Source organism: Furipterus horrens, unplaced genomic scaffold (assembly GCF_987537825.1).
Source record: "Furipterus horrens unplaced genomic scaffold, mFurHor1.1.pri manual_scaffold_3, whole genome shotgun sequence".
In the NCBI taxonomy this organism is placed as follows: Eukaryota; Metazoa; Chordata; class Mammalia; order Chiroptera; family Furipteridae; genus Furipterus; species Furipterus horrens.
Window position 1 is genome coordinate 154,230,522 of NW_028327173.1, and position 19,360 is coordinate 154,249,881.

At 37.9% G+C, this 19,360-nt stretch overlaps 1 protein-coding gene across 1 annotated transcript in view; it reads right to left on the bottom strand.

The window, feature by feature from the left end:
- Nucleotides 1-19,360, bottom strand: part of CEP152 (centrosomal protein 152) — a 90,140-nt gene that overhangs the window by 25,187 nt on the left and 45,593 nt on the right. Inside the window, exons 13-18 of the mRNA XM_090270573.1 lie at nucleotides 19,129-19,333; nucleotides 12,996-13,124; nucleotides 12,241-12,350; nucleotides 11,341-11,469; nucleotides 11,075-11,210; nucleotides 1,450-1,728 (exon numbers count right to left, since the gene is read on the bottom strand). Of these exons, the coding sequence (XP_090126699.1) occupies nucleotides 1,450-1,728; nucleotides 11,075-11,210; nucleotides 11,341-11,469; nucleotides 12,241-12,350; nucleotides 12,996-13,124; nucleotides 19,129-19,333 (988 nt within the window). The remainder of the gene's footprint in view (nucleotides 1-1,449; nucleotides 1,729-11,074; nucleotides 11,211-11,340; nucleotides 11,470-12,240; nucleotides 12,351-12,995; nucleotides 13,125-19,128; nucleotides 19,334-19,360) is intronic.

Genomic DNA, 19,360 nt, shown 5'->3' on the forward strand with positions numbered 1-19,360 from the left:
GAAATACACACAGATACACACATATACATATCCATGCATACACACAAAAGTACAGTTGACTAAAGAGGCTGTATTTCTCACTAAAATATTAAACACATTTATAGGTAAACTCCAAAGAGTTAAAAATATGGGGAAAAGATAAAGTTCCTATAGAAATTTATATTCCTTAAAAAGTTATTATGAACAATTTCCTTTCAACTATAGTAGGCTGGTTTGTTCTCTTCTTAAGATCTACAATTTTATAAACAGAAAAGCTGAACCCTTAAATGTGTCTATTCGTTTAAAGAACATTCTATTACTCTGTTCACGTCTTATAGTAAACATTTCAGATAATTATTTTTTAACTGATTGAAAATATTCTTGATACCATTACATATATTTGCCTATGTTTCCAGACTTTAAGGATGCTCTTTAAAATCAGGTAGAACAATTTAACAAATCAAAAGAATTTCAAGTATTCAGAAAAGCTGACTATATTTTTTAAAACATTACTTCAGGTTATTATAGCAAGACTTACTAAGTAATCATTATTATCTTAAGACTTAATAATTAACATTATATTAAGGTTCCAGAAACTTCTAAGGACTAGAAACCCTATCAGATAGTCTATGGGGTCAGAACTATTTTGAAAATAACATTGAGACATTAATTGCTCTCTTTTACTCCTGTTCTCTCATGTGGAAACAACATATATTTCTCCAGGCAACATGCTATGTGATAGTGTCCCTGCTCAAACAGCCAATGGAATATGCGCTAGAGTAGTCTAGTTTTCTAAAAATTCCTTATGCAAAGGTAAACCGAGACCAAAGAATTCAAGGAATACTATAAATGATAATATAGATAAAACACCTCATCCTGATTCTATTAACGCAGAGCTGTACTTTTCTCAATATGATATTTCTTGGAAACCAACTGACAACACAGTTAAAAGCGAGCTGGCTCTTTGAGTGCATCCAAGGGAGCCGGGTGGGCATGGCATGGCACTGCTTTGGGACAGAAAGTGGGATTTGTAGTCCAAGTCCCACTTAAGGGACATGCCTGCACACTCGACTCCACAAGTTCAATGCAAACATTGCCAAATACCTTATTGCTTAAGTCTGCTTATCTACAACTGCATTGGTGGAATGTTTTCTATAAAGTTAGACAGAAAATATTCATAATTAAAATGTGTTTAATTCAGCTGTAAAACCACCATCTCTACCCTCATGTATCTGAATGTTTAGAGTGACCTCAGAGGAACCAACATTTTGAAAACTGAAAGAATATATAGAAACATTGAGGGCAATAGTTTTAAAATGGAAACATAATGAAAAAAAAATGTTAGGAACCAAATAGGAGAACGCACAAAATTTTTAAAGTATAAAGTTATGAACAAGTGCAATTGTAGTATTTGATAGGCTTTTGTTAATACAAGCAGTTCCAATAACTTCCCTAAAATAAACCTATTACCTGTTTGGCAATGTTTTCACAATATTTGAGTTCCAACTCAACCTCAAGTTTCTTCAAGGCCCCCTTGACAGCTCTTTCCTTTTCTTGCTCTAAATCTTGCTGGACCTTTCGCTGTTCTTCTACCACGACTGCCGTCTCTTTTTGGGAACTCACATCAGTGGCAGCTCCTTGGTCAGTCTGGCTGTCCCCATCAGAGGTCTTCTTTTCCATTGCCTTTATAGTTTGATCCAGCTTAGACTGCCACTCCTTGTTGAGCTGTTGAGTAAGCTCTTCTTTCATCTGTTTTCAAAAGAAAAACCATATGGGAAGGAAAATATTCAAATAATTATTAGTAAAAACTAGAACAGATAGCCAAAAAGGCAACCACAGCTGTGTTTGAAAACCATCGAGACATTGTTGTAATAATTACATGAGGTTTAGAACTGCAGTCAGTGGAAATATAGTCTCAAGTAAATCCCGAAAATGACTCTTTGACCTTATCTAAGTGACATAAATCACATGGGAGATTTAACTATATTGTGTAAGGTCAGGCCATCTTGCTCTCAAGATGCAACTAGCTTTGACTTTGCCAATACAAAGATGGTATGATAGCCATGGTAGGTGTAGCTCAGTTGGTTGAGTGTCACCCCATAAACCAAAAGGTCACGGTTTGGTTCCTGGGTCAGGGCACATGCCTAGACTATAGGTTTGGTCCCCAGTGAGGGCACGTGCAGGAGGCAACCAATAGATGATTCTCTCTCACATCATTGTTTCTCTCCTCTCTTTCTCCCTCCCTTCCTCTCTCTCTTAAAAAATAAAAAAAAAAGGAGAGGGAGGGGAGGGAGCAGAGAAGGAAGGGGAGGAAAGAGAAAAAACTTTTGCTATTGATATGTGTTTCTTCATCCCTGGCCAGGGAGCTCAGCTGGTAGGAGCATCATCCTGATACATCACGACTGCAAGTTCAACCACCAGTCAGGGCACATACAAGAATCAACCAAATGCATAAATGAATGGAGTAACAAATCAATGTTTCTGTTGTTCTTTCTCTCCCTCTCTCTAAAATCAATAAACAGACTGCCCTTGGGCGTATGGTCAAGATGGAGGTATAGGTAATCACAATTCACCTCTGCACACAACCACTTAAAAATTACAACTAAATTATAGAACAGCCATCACTCAGAACCATCAGATATCAAGTTGAATGGAAGTCAAACAACTATGGAATTTAAAAATACACGTCCATCCAGATGGGTAGGAGACACAGAGAAGTGGAGATGTGGAGCGGGCTAGTCCAACACCCACGTGTGGTGAATTAAACTTCGGGAGAGGTATCTCAGGAGCGAAGAGTTCCAACCCCACACCAGGCCCTCCAACCCAGGGTTCCAGTGCCAGGAAGGTAAGTCCCCACAACTTATGGCTGCAAAAACCATCAGGGGTTGAGTTGATGGAAGAAACTGCTGTAGCCCCAGGCAGTTCCTCTTAAAGAACCCACACATGAACTCACCTACTCAGACTCCCTCCCTCTGAGCTCCGGCACAAGGGTAACAGCTTGAAAGGCAACAGTTGAATACATGAAGGAACTGAAGTGTCTAGCATCAAGGCAAGAGCTAGGGGACAGCTTTCTCCCAGACAGAAAAGCAAGAGGAGGCCACTGTCCCTTATCTGAACCCACCCCCACCACGTAGCCACAGACCCAGCAGGTGGCGCCATATCTGAGATGTCATCAACCTGTTTGCCCTTTCCTGGATATCCCCTGAGGCTCCATCTTATCTAACCTACAGGCCCATTCAAGCAGTTAACAGTGGCTTTTCCATATGAATGGCTAACCTTGGCTCATGCTTCACAACTTCCTAAATCCTCTCAAACAAACAACAGCTGTCCTCAGTGAGCCCCAAGGCTCCCATACCTCTTGCTAAGTGGTTGCAGGCCATGCACTAGCAGCAGCCAGCTTTGGGTCACAGCTTGGTTTCACCTGGCAACCTCCAAGCCCAGCACAAGAGCAGCCATCTGCAGACTGCTTCATAGCACATGTAGGGTGAGCCCTGGGTGGGGGCTGTACTTGGCCTGCACCACCTGGGAAACCGCAAAGCCTTGCACCCAGTGGACAGCTACAGACCACATCAGAGCACCACCACCCTGCGCCTGCAGAGTGATCCTCCACAGAGGGTGGAGGTTGATAGTAAGTGGTCAGAGTCAATCCTTACAGCTGACTGTCCTGGGTAAATCCCTCCCATTGATCTGCCAACAGCAACCAAGGCTCAACTACAAGAGGCTCAACTACGAGAGGAAGGTGTACTCAGCCCACATGAAGGGCGCACCTCGAGTACCCAGCCTGGGTGATAGGGGAGGCTGTGCCACTGGACCCTACAGCACAACTACTACATTAGGCCACACTACCAAGACACAGAGTCATAGCAGCTCCACCTAATACATAGAAGCAAACACAGGGAGGCTGCCAAAACGAGGAGACAAAGAAACATGACCCAACTGAAAAAATTCCATAAAAAGAACTAAACAAACTAGAGATAAACAAGCTATCAGATGCAGAGTTCAAAACACCGATTATAAGGATGCTCATGGAACTTAGTGAGGAGCACAACAGTATAAAAATATTCCAGTCAGAAACTAACGATGCACTAATTGAAATAAAGAACAATTTACAGGAAAACAACAATAGAGTGGATGAAGCCATAAATCAAATCAATGATTTGGAACGTAAGGAAGCAGGAAACAACCGATCAGAACTAAAAAAAAAGAAAAATAAATCCAAAAAAATGAGGATGGTGTAAGTAGCCTCTTAACTTCAAGAGATCTAACATTTGCATCATAGAGGTGCCAGAAGAAGAAGAGAAAGAGTAATAAATTGGAAATATATTTAAAAATTAATGAGCCCTGGCTAGTGTGGCTCGGTGGATTGAGCTTCAGCCTATGAACTAAAAGGTGGCTGGTTTGATTTCTGGTCAAGACACATGTCTGGGTTGCAGGCCAGGTCCCCAGTTGGGGGCATGCAAGAGGCAACCTGATCGATGTTTCTCTCCCTCTCTTTCTCCCTCTTTCCCCTCTCTAAAAATAAGTAAATAAAATCTTTTAAAGAAAAATAAAGCCAGTGATTAAAAATAATAATAATAATAATAATAATGATGATGATTATGATGATGAAAGAAAACTTCCCTAATTTGGCAAAGGAAATAGACATGCAAGTCCAGGAAGCAGAGGGTCCCAAACAAGATGGAGGCAAAGAGGCCCACTCTAAGACACATCATAATTAAAATGCCAAAGGTTAAAGATAAAGAGAGAATATTAAAAGCAGCAAGAAAAAAGAAGTTAGTTACCTACAGGGAGTTCCCATAAGACTATAGCTGATTTCTCAAAAGAAACTTTGCAGGCTAGAAGGGACTGGCAAGAAATATCCAAAGTCATGAAAAGCAGTGACCTACAATCAAGATTACCCTATCCAGCAAACCTATCATTTGGAATGGAAGGGCAGATAAAGTGCTTCCCAGACAAGGTAAAGCTAAAGGAGTTCATCATCACTAAACCATTATTATATGAAATGTTAAAGGGTCTTCTTTAAGAAAAAGAGGATCAAAAATATAAACAGTAAAATGGCAATAAATACATATCCATTAACAATTATGGTGAAGAGGTAAGGGGATTAAGAAGTACAAATTGTAGTTACAGAATTGCCATGGGGATATAAAGTACAGTACAGGAATGGAGTAGCCAAATAACTTATACATATGACCCATGGACATGAACTATAGTGTGGAGATTGCCTAAGAAGTGAGGGTGCTGAGTGGAAGAGGGTAAAGGGGGAAAAATTGGGACCACTACAATAGCATAATCAATATAATATAATTTTAAATGAAATGTAATTATATTCTGAAATAAAAATAAAGAATAAAATCAATAAATAACAAAAATAATAATACATGTTTTCCCATCAACACAAGGCTTTCCACAATGCAGGCACTCAGTACATCTAAAATGAACTTAATGTTACTTGTTCAAACACATTACAACCTTGTTGCTATGATATTAAATTTTACTGATTAGACTGGGCATTCAAGAGGGGGCGTTCTTTTAGCTTACGATTTCCATTCCCAACAGTGTAGTGGGTTGGATCCAAACCCAATCAACCTTAGGCAAAACTGCGAAACAATGAAATCTGCTTTTCCCTTTCCTGTTTCTCACCCTCCTGGGATCCAGGGTTCTCAAACTGCTTCCTTCTGTATTGTGTCACTTGAAACGGCCATCCTGTGTAGCAGTTTATGATCTCCTGACATACAGTAACATTAGCTATCTATCTCAACCCTCCACCCACCCCCATAAACAACTGGTTAGCAAATCCAACCAATGAATAATGTGAACACAGAGAATTTATTTTGTGTCATCCAGATTTTAAATATGTTGTATACGGTCAGGGATTCACACACACATACACACACACACACACACATAATTCCAGAATATATATTTTTATATTAAAAAATGACCAGTAGAAAGAATTTTGGGTGCCACACCACAGCATGAGATTAATGAAATGCTATTTGACAGAGGGGAAGGGTAATGAGGAATAGGGAGGCCAAAACAGAGGACATCTTCAGGTATCCCCAATCCCGATTAATAGCAATCCAGTGGATAGCAGAAACTACGTTTAAATAAGCTTGAGAATGTATTTCACTTCCAACTCTGTTTTTAAGATCATAATTTGGTTCTTAATTTAATGTTCTAGGAAACTTAGCATTTCCTTATTGCATTTGCTAGTTAGGTAATAGACGTGATATTTTGTGTTTCTAAGTCTACCCAGTCACTACTTCTTTCTTCTAATACATAATGTGGATGCTTATTTGTTAATTATAGATTGGTCTAAACTTATCAGAATCATTTCACAATTTAAAATTAAGTCATAGCTTCATTTTAAAAAATCAAAAAGTGCCCTAAAAAAAAAAAAAACCATTATATCCTGAATTGGGTTGAAGAATGAAGTATGGGATGGGGGGTTCTTTATAAATAAAATTGGCGTAAGCTACTAATAACCCAATTCTGAGAAGTATAATGAGTGATTATATACTTAGCAATGAAAAGTTATATGACTATTCAGGAAGCATTGTCTCTCAACAGTTAATACTACATTTTTTAAACATGGTGACTAGAAAGAAATTTTAACCCATGCCTCTTTCTGTTCCTTATCCCAGTGTGCTTTGGGTAACTTCACTTCATTTTCAACCTACTGTTCAATATCAGCTTCTTGTTCTTTCAGCCACTTTTTATTTTTCCATAATAAGGGTATCTTGGTATTTCAAGTTCCACCTGCAGTTTGCTTATATATTCTTCTCTTTCCTGCAATAACTGTCTCTCTAAATAAAATTCAAGTAACTATCTCTGTACAATACTAATATTCTCCAAGTTAAACTTATAAAATAAGGGTTACATGCATGTAATAGAAAGCAACAACAGACAAAAGATCTTCCCAAATGCTAAGTTAACTGGTTGAACAAATTGCTTGTACAGACCTACCTACATTTCAAATATTGAATTAAAAAATTTACAATGACTCTATTAAAAGAAAAAAAAACATCTAATATAATAATAAGTGAAACTCACATTTATATTTAAACCCCACCCATCAGGGGATTCATCAGATATCTGAGCCCAGAAAAACTTTACATTTCTGAAAGCCTTTTATTTTGAGATAAGCCAAAAATTATTGCTCCAAACTAAAAGCTATGCATCCAGTGATAAATCCAAACTGGGTTTTTTCCTCATTGTCAAAGCCAAGACAATTTTTTTTTTAGCAAAACTATCGAAAGCATTATCAAACAAGAACTATCAAGTGGCCATTTTTGAACTATGCATACAACATCCTCTATTCTAGGAACCCAGTTCATCTGAAAACCGGAATCCCTTGCATTATGTTACATTATTGTAAATAAAATTCTACTCGGGGTCAAAATTATCTCTGAGAGTTTGTTTGAAAATTTTTAGAAACCGTTTTCTGGAGGTCCCACTAAGATGCTGCGAGACATCACACACCGAAGCCCAGAAACTGCAGTGCCAGAAAAGTACACCTCACGCACCCAGTGTCCTCGGCTACCGAGCTTTTGCTGAACGTCGCTTTTGGTATTATTCCTGAGTCATGACAACCTGCTTGTCTGGGTTTTCCTGGTTCAAGCTGACCTGGATTATTTCTGTCTTAATTGCCATCTGATTCCTTTCCACCACCGGCATGTGCCGAGAAGACGACCTCTGCTTGGTCAGTGCTGTATGAGTTCGGAAGATCCTGGGGACTGAGGGACCCATTTCTTCAGTCAGGTCATGGGACTGCAGTTGTACTTACCATAGGACAGTCTCAGCCACACGGCTGAGAAAGTTGTCCAGTGTCACACATATATCGCTGCTATTACTTTTTGTTTGACTATAGAAGAAATCCTCCAATTTTTCTATCTGTGTACGTCTATCCCTCAGGAGTTGTTTCCATTTGTATCTGCATTTACTTTTGACCCACAGCAGAAAATTGCTACCAAACTTCTCTATGTTTGTGTGTTTGTGGGTATATACATTAATTTCGCTCATAGTAAACCAGCCGAAATTCAGTGATTTAAAACAATAAACCTCTATTATTTCTCATAATTCTGAGGATCAGCCAGGGCGTGGTTCTGGTCTAAGCCAGTTCAGTTGATCTCCGCAGGTAACTGGGACTACGTGGTCTCAGATGGCCTCACTCACATGTCTGCTGTTTAGTGTGATGTCTGCAAGGACAGTGGCAATGACGTGATCACAAGTGCCATCATCCAACAGGTCATCCCAGAACATTCACATGGTGGTGGTCACAGGGTTCCTACGAGCATCAGGCTTCCAAAAGCCCCAGTGCACCAACGCTTTCTAAGTCTCTTTTTGCATGATTTTTGCTAGTATCCCCTCAGCCAAAGTAAATCATGTGGCCAACATCAAATTCAAGGATGAAAAACACACGCTACCTCTTGTTGAGAACAGCCACACAGTCACATTGCAACGGGGCATGCATTCAGGGATAAGAAAAAGGTCTGGTCATTTTTGCAATTCACCAGTGAAGAAAACCTTGCTTCCCTCACTTTACAGAGGACAAATAATATTTATTGGGTATAGGGATCTGCCAGATGAACATACTACAGAAATATCTAATTCAGAAAGTTTAAGCACTAAGGGGAAAGAAATAGTTGAATAGTTTTAAAACGTTTCAACTTGTTTTGCATGGCTTGAACAGCAAAAATCCTCTGCCTTGTAAGGACTGACTTAGCATGTATTATAACAAAATACAAGTAGAGGTATGGCATTATGAACGGGAATATTGAACATCTTTGCCTTGTCTATTGAGTGTGAAGGGTTCTGTATGTATGACCTTCCTCCCTTTCTCTGAACCAGCCAGATTAACATGCGAGGAAAGTTCTGTGTGTTAACAAAATCCCTAAAACTTGGAATAGAGCTCCTACTTAACCCCTAGCTGGACTCAACAACTGTTTCAGAAAAGAGCACATATGAAACAGGAAAATGCAACCCCGGACTCTTGGTGCCGACGGTCTTATAAAGTCTGTATCCACACTAGGTTCCTGAACTGAAGGTCAGCCGCAGGAAAAATGGCTTATGCCCCATAGAGAAGGGCTACCCCAGAAGTTCCTTAGTTTGCTCCAAAGTTTAAAAACATTCTTCCATTGTGTGAGTATGAAATATATCATAGGAAAACAGATTGGCGTATCTTGACCTACCTCTGGAGGATTTAAAATAATTAAAGAAGTTCTGTTCTGACTGGCTTACAAAGACTCCTAAGCCTTAAAAAGGACATTATATGTGTATATATATATATACACACACACATATATATATATATATAAACACACATATATATATATATACACAGAGAGAGAGAGAGAGAGAGACAGACAGACAGAGACAGAGAGATAAGGAAGGAATTAAAGTTCTCATGTTTTAAGTGTGGGGGTATGTAACTACACAGGGCTAGCACAAAGGCCTTTTTTTAGGGTGATGAAACTGTTCTATACCCTGATCCATTTATCCATGTGTTGCAAATGTACAGAACTGTATACTAAATTTAAAAATGAATTCATTTTACTGTAGGACAATCTTTAAATTCCAAAGAAAATGTCCCAGTGCAAGCACTTACCAGCCAAAGTACCAATCTGTAGCAGCTATTAATTGCAATTGACTGAATATATGGTATACAATTTTACAGCCAAATTGATTCTTTTTTTTTTTTTTTTTAATCCTTATCCAAGGATATGTTTTTATTGATTCAAGAGAGAGAGGAAGGCAGGGCAAGGGCAGGAAGCGAGAGGAAGAGAGAGAGAAACAGCAATGTGAGAGAAATACTGAGCACTTGCCTCCCATATGCACCCTACGTATGTACCCTGACCAGCAACCACACCCACAACCTTTGGTACATGGGACGACACGCCAACCAAGCCACCAGCCAGGGCCAAATTGTTTCTTTTTAAGTATCAGAAAATATACTCCTGAAAAGAATGACTTCTTTGAAAGAATTGCTCATGTTCTTGCCAATTTATATATATATATTTTTAAAGAATCACACTAGATAGCTCCCAATTTTAATTTTTAAAACATTACTGAAAGTCAAGTCCTTAATGTCTAGGTAATTTAAGATCCCTCCTAACTTTTATACCGCCAGCACTAACTAAAACAGCTAGTTCCCTTTAGAAATTAGTATACATGGCATGCTTTTTCATCGTATTAATCTACCCAAAAATAATCAAAATATTAACCAAATTGAGTTTCTCACCTGCTCTTTACTATTCTTTTTAAGTCTGTGGTAGCAATAGCTTGCTTTAATGTAATCTATTCAAAAACTTCTGTATAAAACATTTACTCAAGCCTTTAAAAATATTTTCTAATCTTGACGCAGGTGGCTTTCAAATTGTGGTCTGTAGCTGGTCCAAAGAGGGAGAGTCAGATGTGTGTCTGGTTGAGGCTCTGGCCAGGACAGGGAGGAAAAGAGGAGGGGCGGCTCTTTACATGTGATTTTACTCCTGGACACTCACCAATGGCAGCTTGGAGGATTCAGACAGGAGTAGAAAGTGTACTGTAGCGCTTCCAGTTTCCAGGAAAAAGGTCACGCTCACACGGACCCTCTTCTCCACAGCCTCCACATCACTACCTTCTATCACGAAACCCAAGTTCAAATCCCCACTCTGCTCTCGAGAATAAAATGATGTTTAGATACTGACAGAGAAATGCGTCAGAGGAAAATGTGTCTGAAGAAACACTTTGTACAGCACTCACGGGACTAGACAGGGTCACCTGAATAGCCAACAGTTAAATGCAAAATGAGGATCCCTGGGTTTCAGACTCAGTGACTCAGGTCCACTCTTATTTTCAGAACTCATTTCTGCCTCTTAGAAAAAACCACTAAGGAAGAATGATTTTCTCCTATATGTAGGCCAGTTTCTACTAAGGTTTTAATTATCATCTCAGCTGTATTTTGTGAGCTATATTAATGTGATATAGTCAAAAGTAAAGAGACTTCTAGGTATGTCTTCCCATTGCTCAAGAGAAACATTGGATTTGGTTTCAATGAGAACAGCGAGGCCAAAGAAATCAAATGAAGGAAACACAATATGAACTTGTACTGTACCTTCTTCTCCTGAGCCTGTTGCTCCTTGTCAATGGTCTTCCTGAGAGCTGATTCTAGATTATCCTTTTCTCTGCATACTTCCAGGTAACACTCCTGCACAGAAGCCACCTCCTTATTCATCTTATCTAATTCAGACCTTGGACACACAAAACCAGCAGAAATGACCACAAAAAAGTACAAGGGCTGCAGCACAATTTTCTCTAAACTATGAAACAGGGGAGCTTTGTCTTACAGATTCGAGGGCAGTTGAACTCTTTTATTCTCACCTAAGCTGCAAGCATGTCCCCTCATAAACTTCAAAGAGCTGCTGCTTCTCCAAAGCATGCTTTGCTAGCAGGCTTTCTCGTATTTGGGCTTTCATAGCTTCGTGGTGCTGCTGGTAAGTCCTCTCACATCTGGAAACGGAAGGCAGACAGCAGATTCCAGGGCAGTGCCCAGCATTACTTCAAACACCATGGATGAACTGGTTTCCCTTCCTTCCTTCCCCCCACTCTTCTCCAATGCAAATTATAATTAAGGTCAGATTGGTTTTCCCCAACCAAAAATGGTAATCATTTCCAATATATGATCTTATATGAAGCTTCACATTTTTCTTTCTTCAAATGTTTCTAGAAAAATTTAGAAACTTGAATTTGAGGATGCCACAGTACTTCAAGCAGAGATAATAGTCTGTGTTGAGGACTTGTTTATTAAAAAAAAAAAGAACTGAAATAATCTAGGTTGGGTTTCCAAACCTGCAAGTCATCTATATTAAACACAAAAAACTAGCATTACCGAACTCACAAGTAAGTTATGTTCCAAAAGTCTGTTTCCAAGTTTATGATTTGGTATTTGGAAGACATGCCCTCCCACAGATTTCTTTCTTATAAAGACTAGTTTCCCAGACTAGCCTTCAAAACACCGTTAAGCTACACCATTTCAATGAACTACCATTTGATGGTGCTATGGAATCCAGCCCACTACATAATATCATTTCAACGGAAAATGTGTTCCAAATTCTAACTGGAAAAGCCAAGGACTCATCTTCTCCAATCCAAGGTCTCAATAGGGAGGGTTCACTTCATCATTTCTCATCCAATTTGGGGGGGGGGGGGGGGAGCGTGGGGGGGGGGTGATGAGGGAGAGAACAGGGGGAGGGTGCCCAGGAAGCAGGCATTAGACTTTACCTATCAACAGTTTCTTGTTTATCACGGTCAAAATCTTGTACCATTTGTCTCATTTGATTACATAAGTCCTGATTTGTATTTCTCAGTTTTTCTTCAGTTTCTTTAAGTGCCTAGATACAAAAGAATGAAGTATTTAGTGGAAATAAATATCATTTTCAATGATCAGTCTAATCTCATTTTTAACATCCTCTGTACTTTAGCTCTACCTTGTAACATTATCTGTCATAATATCATTTTTATAATTCTACAAAAGTCTCTTCATGCCTTGATAAGAGTACAGAATCATTTAGTCGACAAGAAGCTTTCAGAGAATAGCAAAAATTAAAATCCTGTATTTAATTTGAAAAATATGAAATGAAAACACTTAACCAGAGAAGTACTGGCTAACTGATGCATTAAAATAAGTCTTAGAATTAATAGTCTTTAAAAAAAAAAAAAAGAATTAATAGTCTTCAGTAACCTTCTAAACAAGCAGGCTTTACTTTTTGGTCAAAGGCAGGCTAAAGAGGAAAGAAATATCCCTACTGGCCATAATACTGTATAAATGGAAAACTGGATTTACACTAACTTACCTTCTAATAAACTACTACCTCCTGATTAATACTAAAGGGAAATAACTAGAATCATTAATCACCTACCAATATCCTTGTGTACTAACTCATATTGCCTCTGCATTTCTGAAAAGTTTATTATACTCTTTGCATTTAATGAGGCCATAAAAATTCTCATAAAATATTTTTTTTAATTTTAATTACCTGATTTTGTTGTTGTAAAACTTGAATTTCATTTGTAAGTCGCAGAATATCATCTTTGACAATCATTTCAGAAGTGGAAGAGTCGGGCCATAATTGATTAGTTGGTTTTTCTGACGTATCTGTTTTAGTCTAAATGTTTTTAAAAAGTCAAAAGTTTTTCAGGTTTTAAAAAAAGTCTAAATACTTGTTTTGAACTAATGTCACATATATAAAGAAATTGCAAAAACAGTACAAGTATTAATAATTTTCATATACCTTTTACCATGTTCCCCAAATATAACCCCAGTATAATTATCAAAATCAGGAAATTAACTAGGACACAATACTATTAACTAACCTACAAACCTTACAAAACATTTTCTATTTTTCCTCTAATATCCTTTTCTGGTTCAGGATGCAATTTATGATTCCACATTGCATTTAGTTGTCACATTTCATTAGTTTCCTACAACCTGGGACAATTCTTCAGTCTCTGTCCTTCAAACTCATGGTATTTTTGAGTACTAACCATTATTTTGTAGGATGTCTCTCAATTTGGGTTTTTCTGATGTTACTTCATTATTAAATTCGGGTTATGCATTTTTTGGCCTAAATGTCACAGAAATAACATGCATGCTTTTCAGGGGAGACACAATATCAACGCATTTCATCACTGGTGATGATCAATTGATGAAGGTAGTACCTGAAAGCTCCTCCACTGTCAAGTTACTATATTTCCACTTATAATTAACAAGAATCTTATAAGGAGATACTTGACTATGCAAATATTCTATTTTTCCTCATACTTTCACCCAGAGATACATATTTGTTTTCAATAGGTGCAACTTTTAAGACTCATGATGGATTTTGGCAAATTGTTACCAGAAAGTCTGTACAAATGTACACTCTCCTAAGTTTGTCCAACTCTCTTTACCTCCAATGGCAGTGACTGTCTTTAAATGATGATTGCAGGGCGGGGGGGTGGGGAGGAATGGGGGGAAAAATGGGACAACTGTAATAGAAGAATTTAAAAAATACTAAAAGAAAAATTAGATAATGATGATTGTATTTCATGGGGAAAGGGCATCTAGTGATTGCTTTCCTTTGCATTTCTTCTGCTGCCACCAGAGTGGAACCTCCTAGATACCTTCATTGTCCATTTGTTTCACATCTCCCCAAATTGGTCTGTGTATATGACTTTGCACATTTTCTTCCTACCATCTAAATGTCTTCCTTATCTATTTTTATGAGTTATTTATTGAGGGGTCACAAAGGTTTTTTTTTAAGTACCTACTCTACTGAACTTGTTAATTTATGTATTTATTCAAACTCTGAGCTCTCTTATACAATGTTTAAAAAATATCCTGTACCAAGGTTTATCCTATTCATTGGGGAGGAGGAGGTATGTGTATCTCATTCCCACGTGGGGTGACAAACATTGAGGCTTTGGCTCAGTCTTCCAATTCATAAGAGTCTTCACTTCAGAGGGAAACTGCTCCAGTTGTTGACATTCCTCTTTTCACTTGCCCTCATTTCCAGAAGCCATTGCTCCTTCGCCAGTCAGAAGAGAGAACAGCTAAGAAAACTTAACTCTGTTAGCTCCTCTCCATATTTAGGGATACTAATCAGACTTTAAAAGATTTTACTGACTCATTAGAATGGCTTTCATTTTTTTAACTTGGCCTCCCCACCTCTTTTTTTTAAGATTTTATTTATTTATTTTTAGAGGGGAAGGGAGGGAGAAAGTGAGGAAGACAAACACCAATGTGTGGCTGTCTCTCAAGCGCCCCCACCTGAGGACCTGGCCTGCAACCCAAGCATGTGCCCTGACTGGGCATCGAACCAGCGACCCTCTCCTTCACAGGCCAGCACTCAGTCCACTGAGCCAGGGCTGATATTGGTCTTCTCTTCTTAAAGTTTACAATACTTATTTGTGCCTCCTTCCCCACTGGTAAGTTTTTATTACTAGGAATAAAAGTAACATCATACCGATACAATGAAAAACAACTTTCACAGATAGCTATTACACTCAGTTTTGACATATTATCTAACGCTGCAGGCATAGAAACTAGGTACTTGTACTTGTTAGCACAAAACCCTTACAAACATCTTTAAAAAGAGAAGGACCACAAAAACATCACAATAAAGTTTCTTTCTAAAAGTTGAATAATGAAGACATTATCTTCAAGAAAACAAGAACTGCAATATTTCACCAACTCTCATACTATCTTCATAATTTCTACGCCTGAAAAGATTCTAGCTAGGAACCATCTAAGTTGGCTACTGAATGTTGCCTGTTAAGTACCTTGGAATCAGAGTATGGCTTTAACCACAACTTGTGATAATGATCTCTATTGAGTATCAGACACAGAAAGGCCTCTGTGTTTTATTTATTATGCTTACAAAATATTAAGTGTAGATGTAGGCCCCTGACTGCTCGTAAGCTAGCCTGGTTTTCCTAAGGCCTTTACCACAGTCTACCTTAATGGCCGAGTTTTCAACTGGAATGACCAGCACAGTGTTTTTGATCCATTCCCATCAGTGCTATGAGTGGGTAGACTCCTAATTTTCATGACATATTATCCTGGAAAGGCCATAAAACAGCACTGATTTAAATAGCTATGATTTGAAAGCAAAATACTCTATAATAATATTAATGTGTTCTATATAAGAGGGATATAAATGAACATAAAATGTGTACCCCAGGGTACGTATAAAGCAATAAATATATCAATACCTTTATATGTTCATAAAAGAAACATGCCAAGTAAGACTACATACATATTTTTGCTGGCCTTCCTAATACGTAGGAAAGGTTTAGGGAAAGATTTTGATGGTCTAGTTCTCTTTAAAAAGATGTCCAGGTAAATTCAAATTGATGTGTTCTTTCTCTTAATATCCCTGTAGCAAGCAGAGAAGTTTGATATTTCACTAACTTCAGGTTTAATGTCAGCTATAATCATTCTTTCTGGAAATTGATGAGACATCTAAATGTTTTTGGCCTCAATTAAGATTGAGAAAGACTGAGCTTATAAAATATGGACTTCTATTCACATGCCCTATCACTCTAGCCACACCGGCTTATCTGCTACATTCTTACATTTACAACTGCCCAAGCCTGGAATGTCCCTTCCCGCCTGGCACTCCTAGGTTTATCCTTCAGGAGAGATCAATTGTTGCCTCCTCCAATACCTCCTTAATGCAGACTTACCATTCACCACCACCCTCAACCCTAATTAGATACTTTGTAACTAGTATCACCCTTACTATACAAAATTATAGGTGTCCATCCCATTATATCTGTACTGCTGAAAATGGTGGCCATTAAACCATTAGAAATGTGGCTTGTCTAAATTGAAATGGGCTGTTAAGTAAAAAATACATCCCGGATTTCAAGGACTTAGCACAGACACAAAAATTGTAAATGATCTTATTCATAATTTTATACTGATTACATATTGAGAATATTTTGTATATATTAGGGTAAATATATTATTAAAATTAATTTCACATTATTTTTACTTTAATGGAAATATCAGACTTTAAGTTACACATGTGACTCCATTGTATTTCTTCTGGATAGCGCTGCTCTAGATTCTGAGTTCCTTTAAGCAATGGTAATTGTTTTTGTTTTTCTTTAATTTATGGGGGTGACATTGGGTAATAAAATTATATAGGTTTCAGCTATACAATTCTAAAAGACATCATCTATATAGTGTATGGTGTGTTCACCACCCCAAGTCAGGTCTCCTTCCATCACCACTTATCCCCCTATACCCTCTTCCACCTCCCCCAACCCCCTCTCCCTCTTCTAAATCACCACACTATTTACTATGAGGTTTTTTTTTTTCCTAATCCCTTCACCTTTTTCACCCAGCCCCCAACCCCCTTCCCCTCTGACAGCTGTCAGTCTGTTTACCTATGAGTCTGTTTCCATTTTGTTTGTTAGTTTATTTTATTCATTAGATTCCACATATAAGTGAAATCATAAGGTATTTGTCTTTCCCTGACTGGCTTATTTCACTTAGCGTAATACTCTCCAGGTCCATCCGTGCTGGCACAAAAGGTAAGATTTCCTTCTTTTTTATGCCTGAGTAGAATTCCATTGTGTAAATATACCACAGCTTTTATATCCACTCATCTACTGATGAGTACTTGGGCTACTTCCATATCTCGGCCATTTATGGAAAATAATGCTTCAATGAACATAGGGATGCATATATTCTTTCAAATTACTGTTTCAAATGTGGCCACTGAATCCCACAAGACCTTGCACAAGGTAGCTTTTTAAAAAAAAGTTTAGTGAATGATTTGGTCTCCCTCTACATACCTCCTAACCCTGCTTTGTGACTTTAAACACTGGACAGAAAAATCCATTAAAAAAGATGTGGGAAATCAGTGACAAAGGTAAGGTTTGAAGGTGTCCATGGGCTAATTAGATGACTGCAAACTTGAGTGTTTAAAACCACCTGCTGGTTAAATTACTGTATCCTCTCCTGACCCCCACCTAAGAAGTGCATGAATATGTATATTAATTCAACAAATATTTATTGAGAAAACATGCAGTGAATTATCAACACAATACTTGCAAGAATCTCCTATATAGTAAGTTGAAGCAAAACAGACATAAGTAGCAAGGGCTGAAGCCACACTTTAAGAAAAACCAAAGGCAGAAGGCTGGGAAATCATGACAGCAGAAGAGAAGCTAGGCAAGAACAGTATTCAAAGATGAGACGGCCCCCTTCAACTTACTGATCAACTAGACTACAGAGGCAAAGAAAAGAGCTAAAAATAAAAAAACATAAAAAAATTAAATATAATAAGGCACGACTGCCATCATTGCCACATATGTGAAAGTGTATCTGTACAACAAATGCCATCAGTAAGTTCAAAATAAAACAAAGAAAGTACCAAGATACCTGAACTCAGGTTCAGACTCAAAATCAGGGTCCTACTCTCCTACGTCTTAGGATGCTTTTACCAAAATACTTAAACTAATCGACTCTGATCTAACACACACTGAGACAAATTTTCATTTCCATCCTTTTTAAGAAACATATGGAAAGAGTTAAAACAGCCTGAATTAAAGATGTGCTGGTGAGAAGGGGGTCTTTCCCATTTGGTTGTTAACACTGAAATCAATGTTGTATTCATCAAATATATTATAGTTACTGGGCAGGCCTTTAACAGTAAGAACATACTATTATTTCTGGAAAATAAATGACACAATTAAAATTCCATAATAAGGCACCACAGAACATCCTGCAAACTTTGTTTTAAAAGGACTATTTTAATAAACACAATTCTGAGTTTAAAGGATCAGGAGATAAAACAATACTAACATAGGAAGTAAAAAATTATTTCCACCCAAGAGGAAAAGAAATATACTATCTACATTAATTTCCTCCTTACCTTTCCTTTTAGTTTGCAAAGTCTTTCACATTATTTTCTATTGGGAGTACAGGTGGGTTTGAATTTGTAAAATATAGAAAGGTGAAAAAGGCAGCTTTCAAAGGAGGGCCACCCTAAAAGGCTCTGTGATAGGATGATCTTGGGGAAATAACCTTCACCTACTTATTATGCAAGTGTTTTAATTTCACTTTGCCTAATGATTGACTCTATAACCTCAGAAGGGTCACACACTGCTCCAGCTTCATTTTCCTCATCTATAAAGGAGAGTAACTGAAGGATATAAAGGTGGATCAGAGACTCTGACATAATCTGATTCTGTGCCTCTCCCTGCTATAGCACCACAGCCAGATAATTAATTTCCTTATATAGAATGACTTTCATTACAGAAATATGGGCCAGAGAAATCTCTTGGACCACATGCTAAATGGAGAATTTAGCCAGATGTTAGGACACCATTGGTACAAGCCATCTTCAGGAAATGCAGATACTTCGTTACACAGGATGGATGACTCCTTGGATTTGCAATATAGAAGTTTTACCTAATGAGCATCTCATTTATTAGGTGCCAGGAGTAACCAGAAAATATATTCCTTTAAACGGCATTTCCGTCTCTAAATTTTACTTCTAAGAAAATCAAATGAACACCTGAAAGATATAGGTTTAATTTAAATGTGAAAATAGTAAGTATTTTCTTTAGTAAGCCTTTTAAAAATGGTGCTTTAGCTCTACAAACTCTACGAACCTCAACCTCGATGCTTTTTACATCCTTCTCCACTTGCTGCAGATCCTCAATTTTCTTATGACAGCCTTTGAGATCAGTTTGTAACTGAGACACCAGGCGACGCTTCACTGAGTTGCTAGCCAGCAAGCGTTGCACTTCTTCCTTCAGCTTCAGGATCATCTCATCTTTGGAAAGCTCTTCATTTCGGTCTTCTTGTTGTACAGTGCTAATGGAGAAATTATTATATTTAATA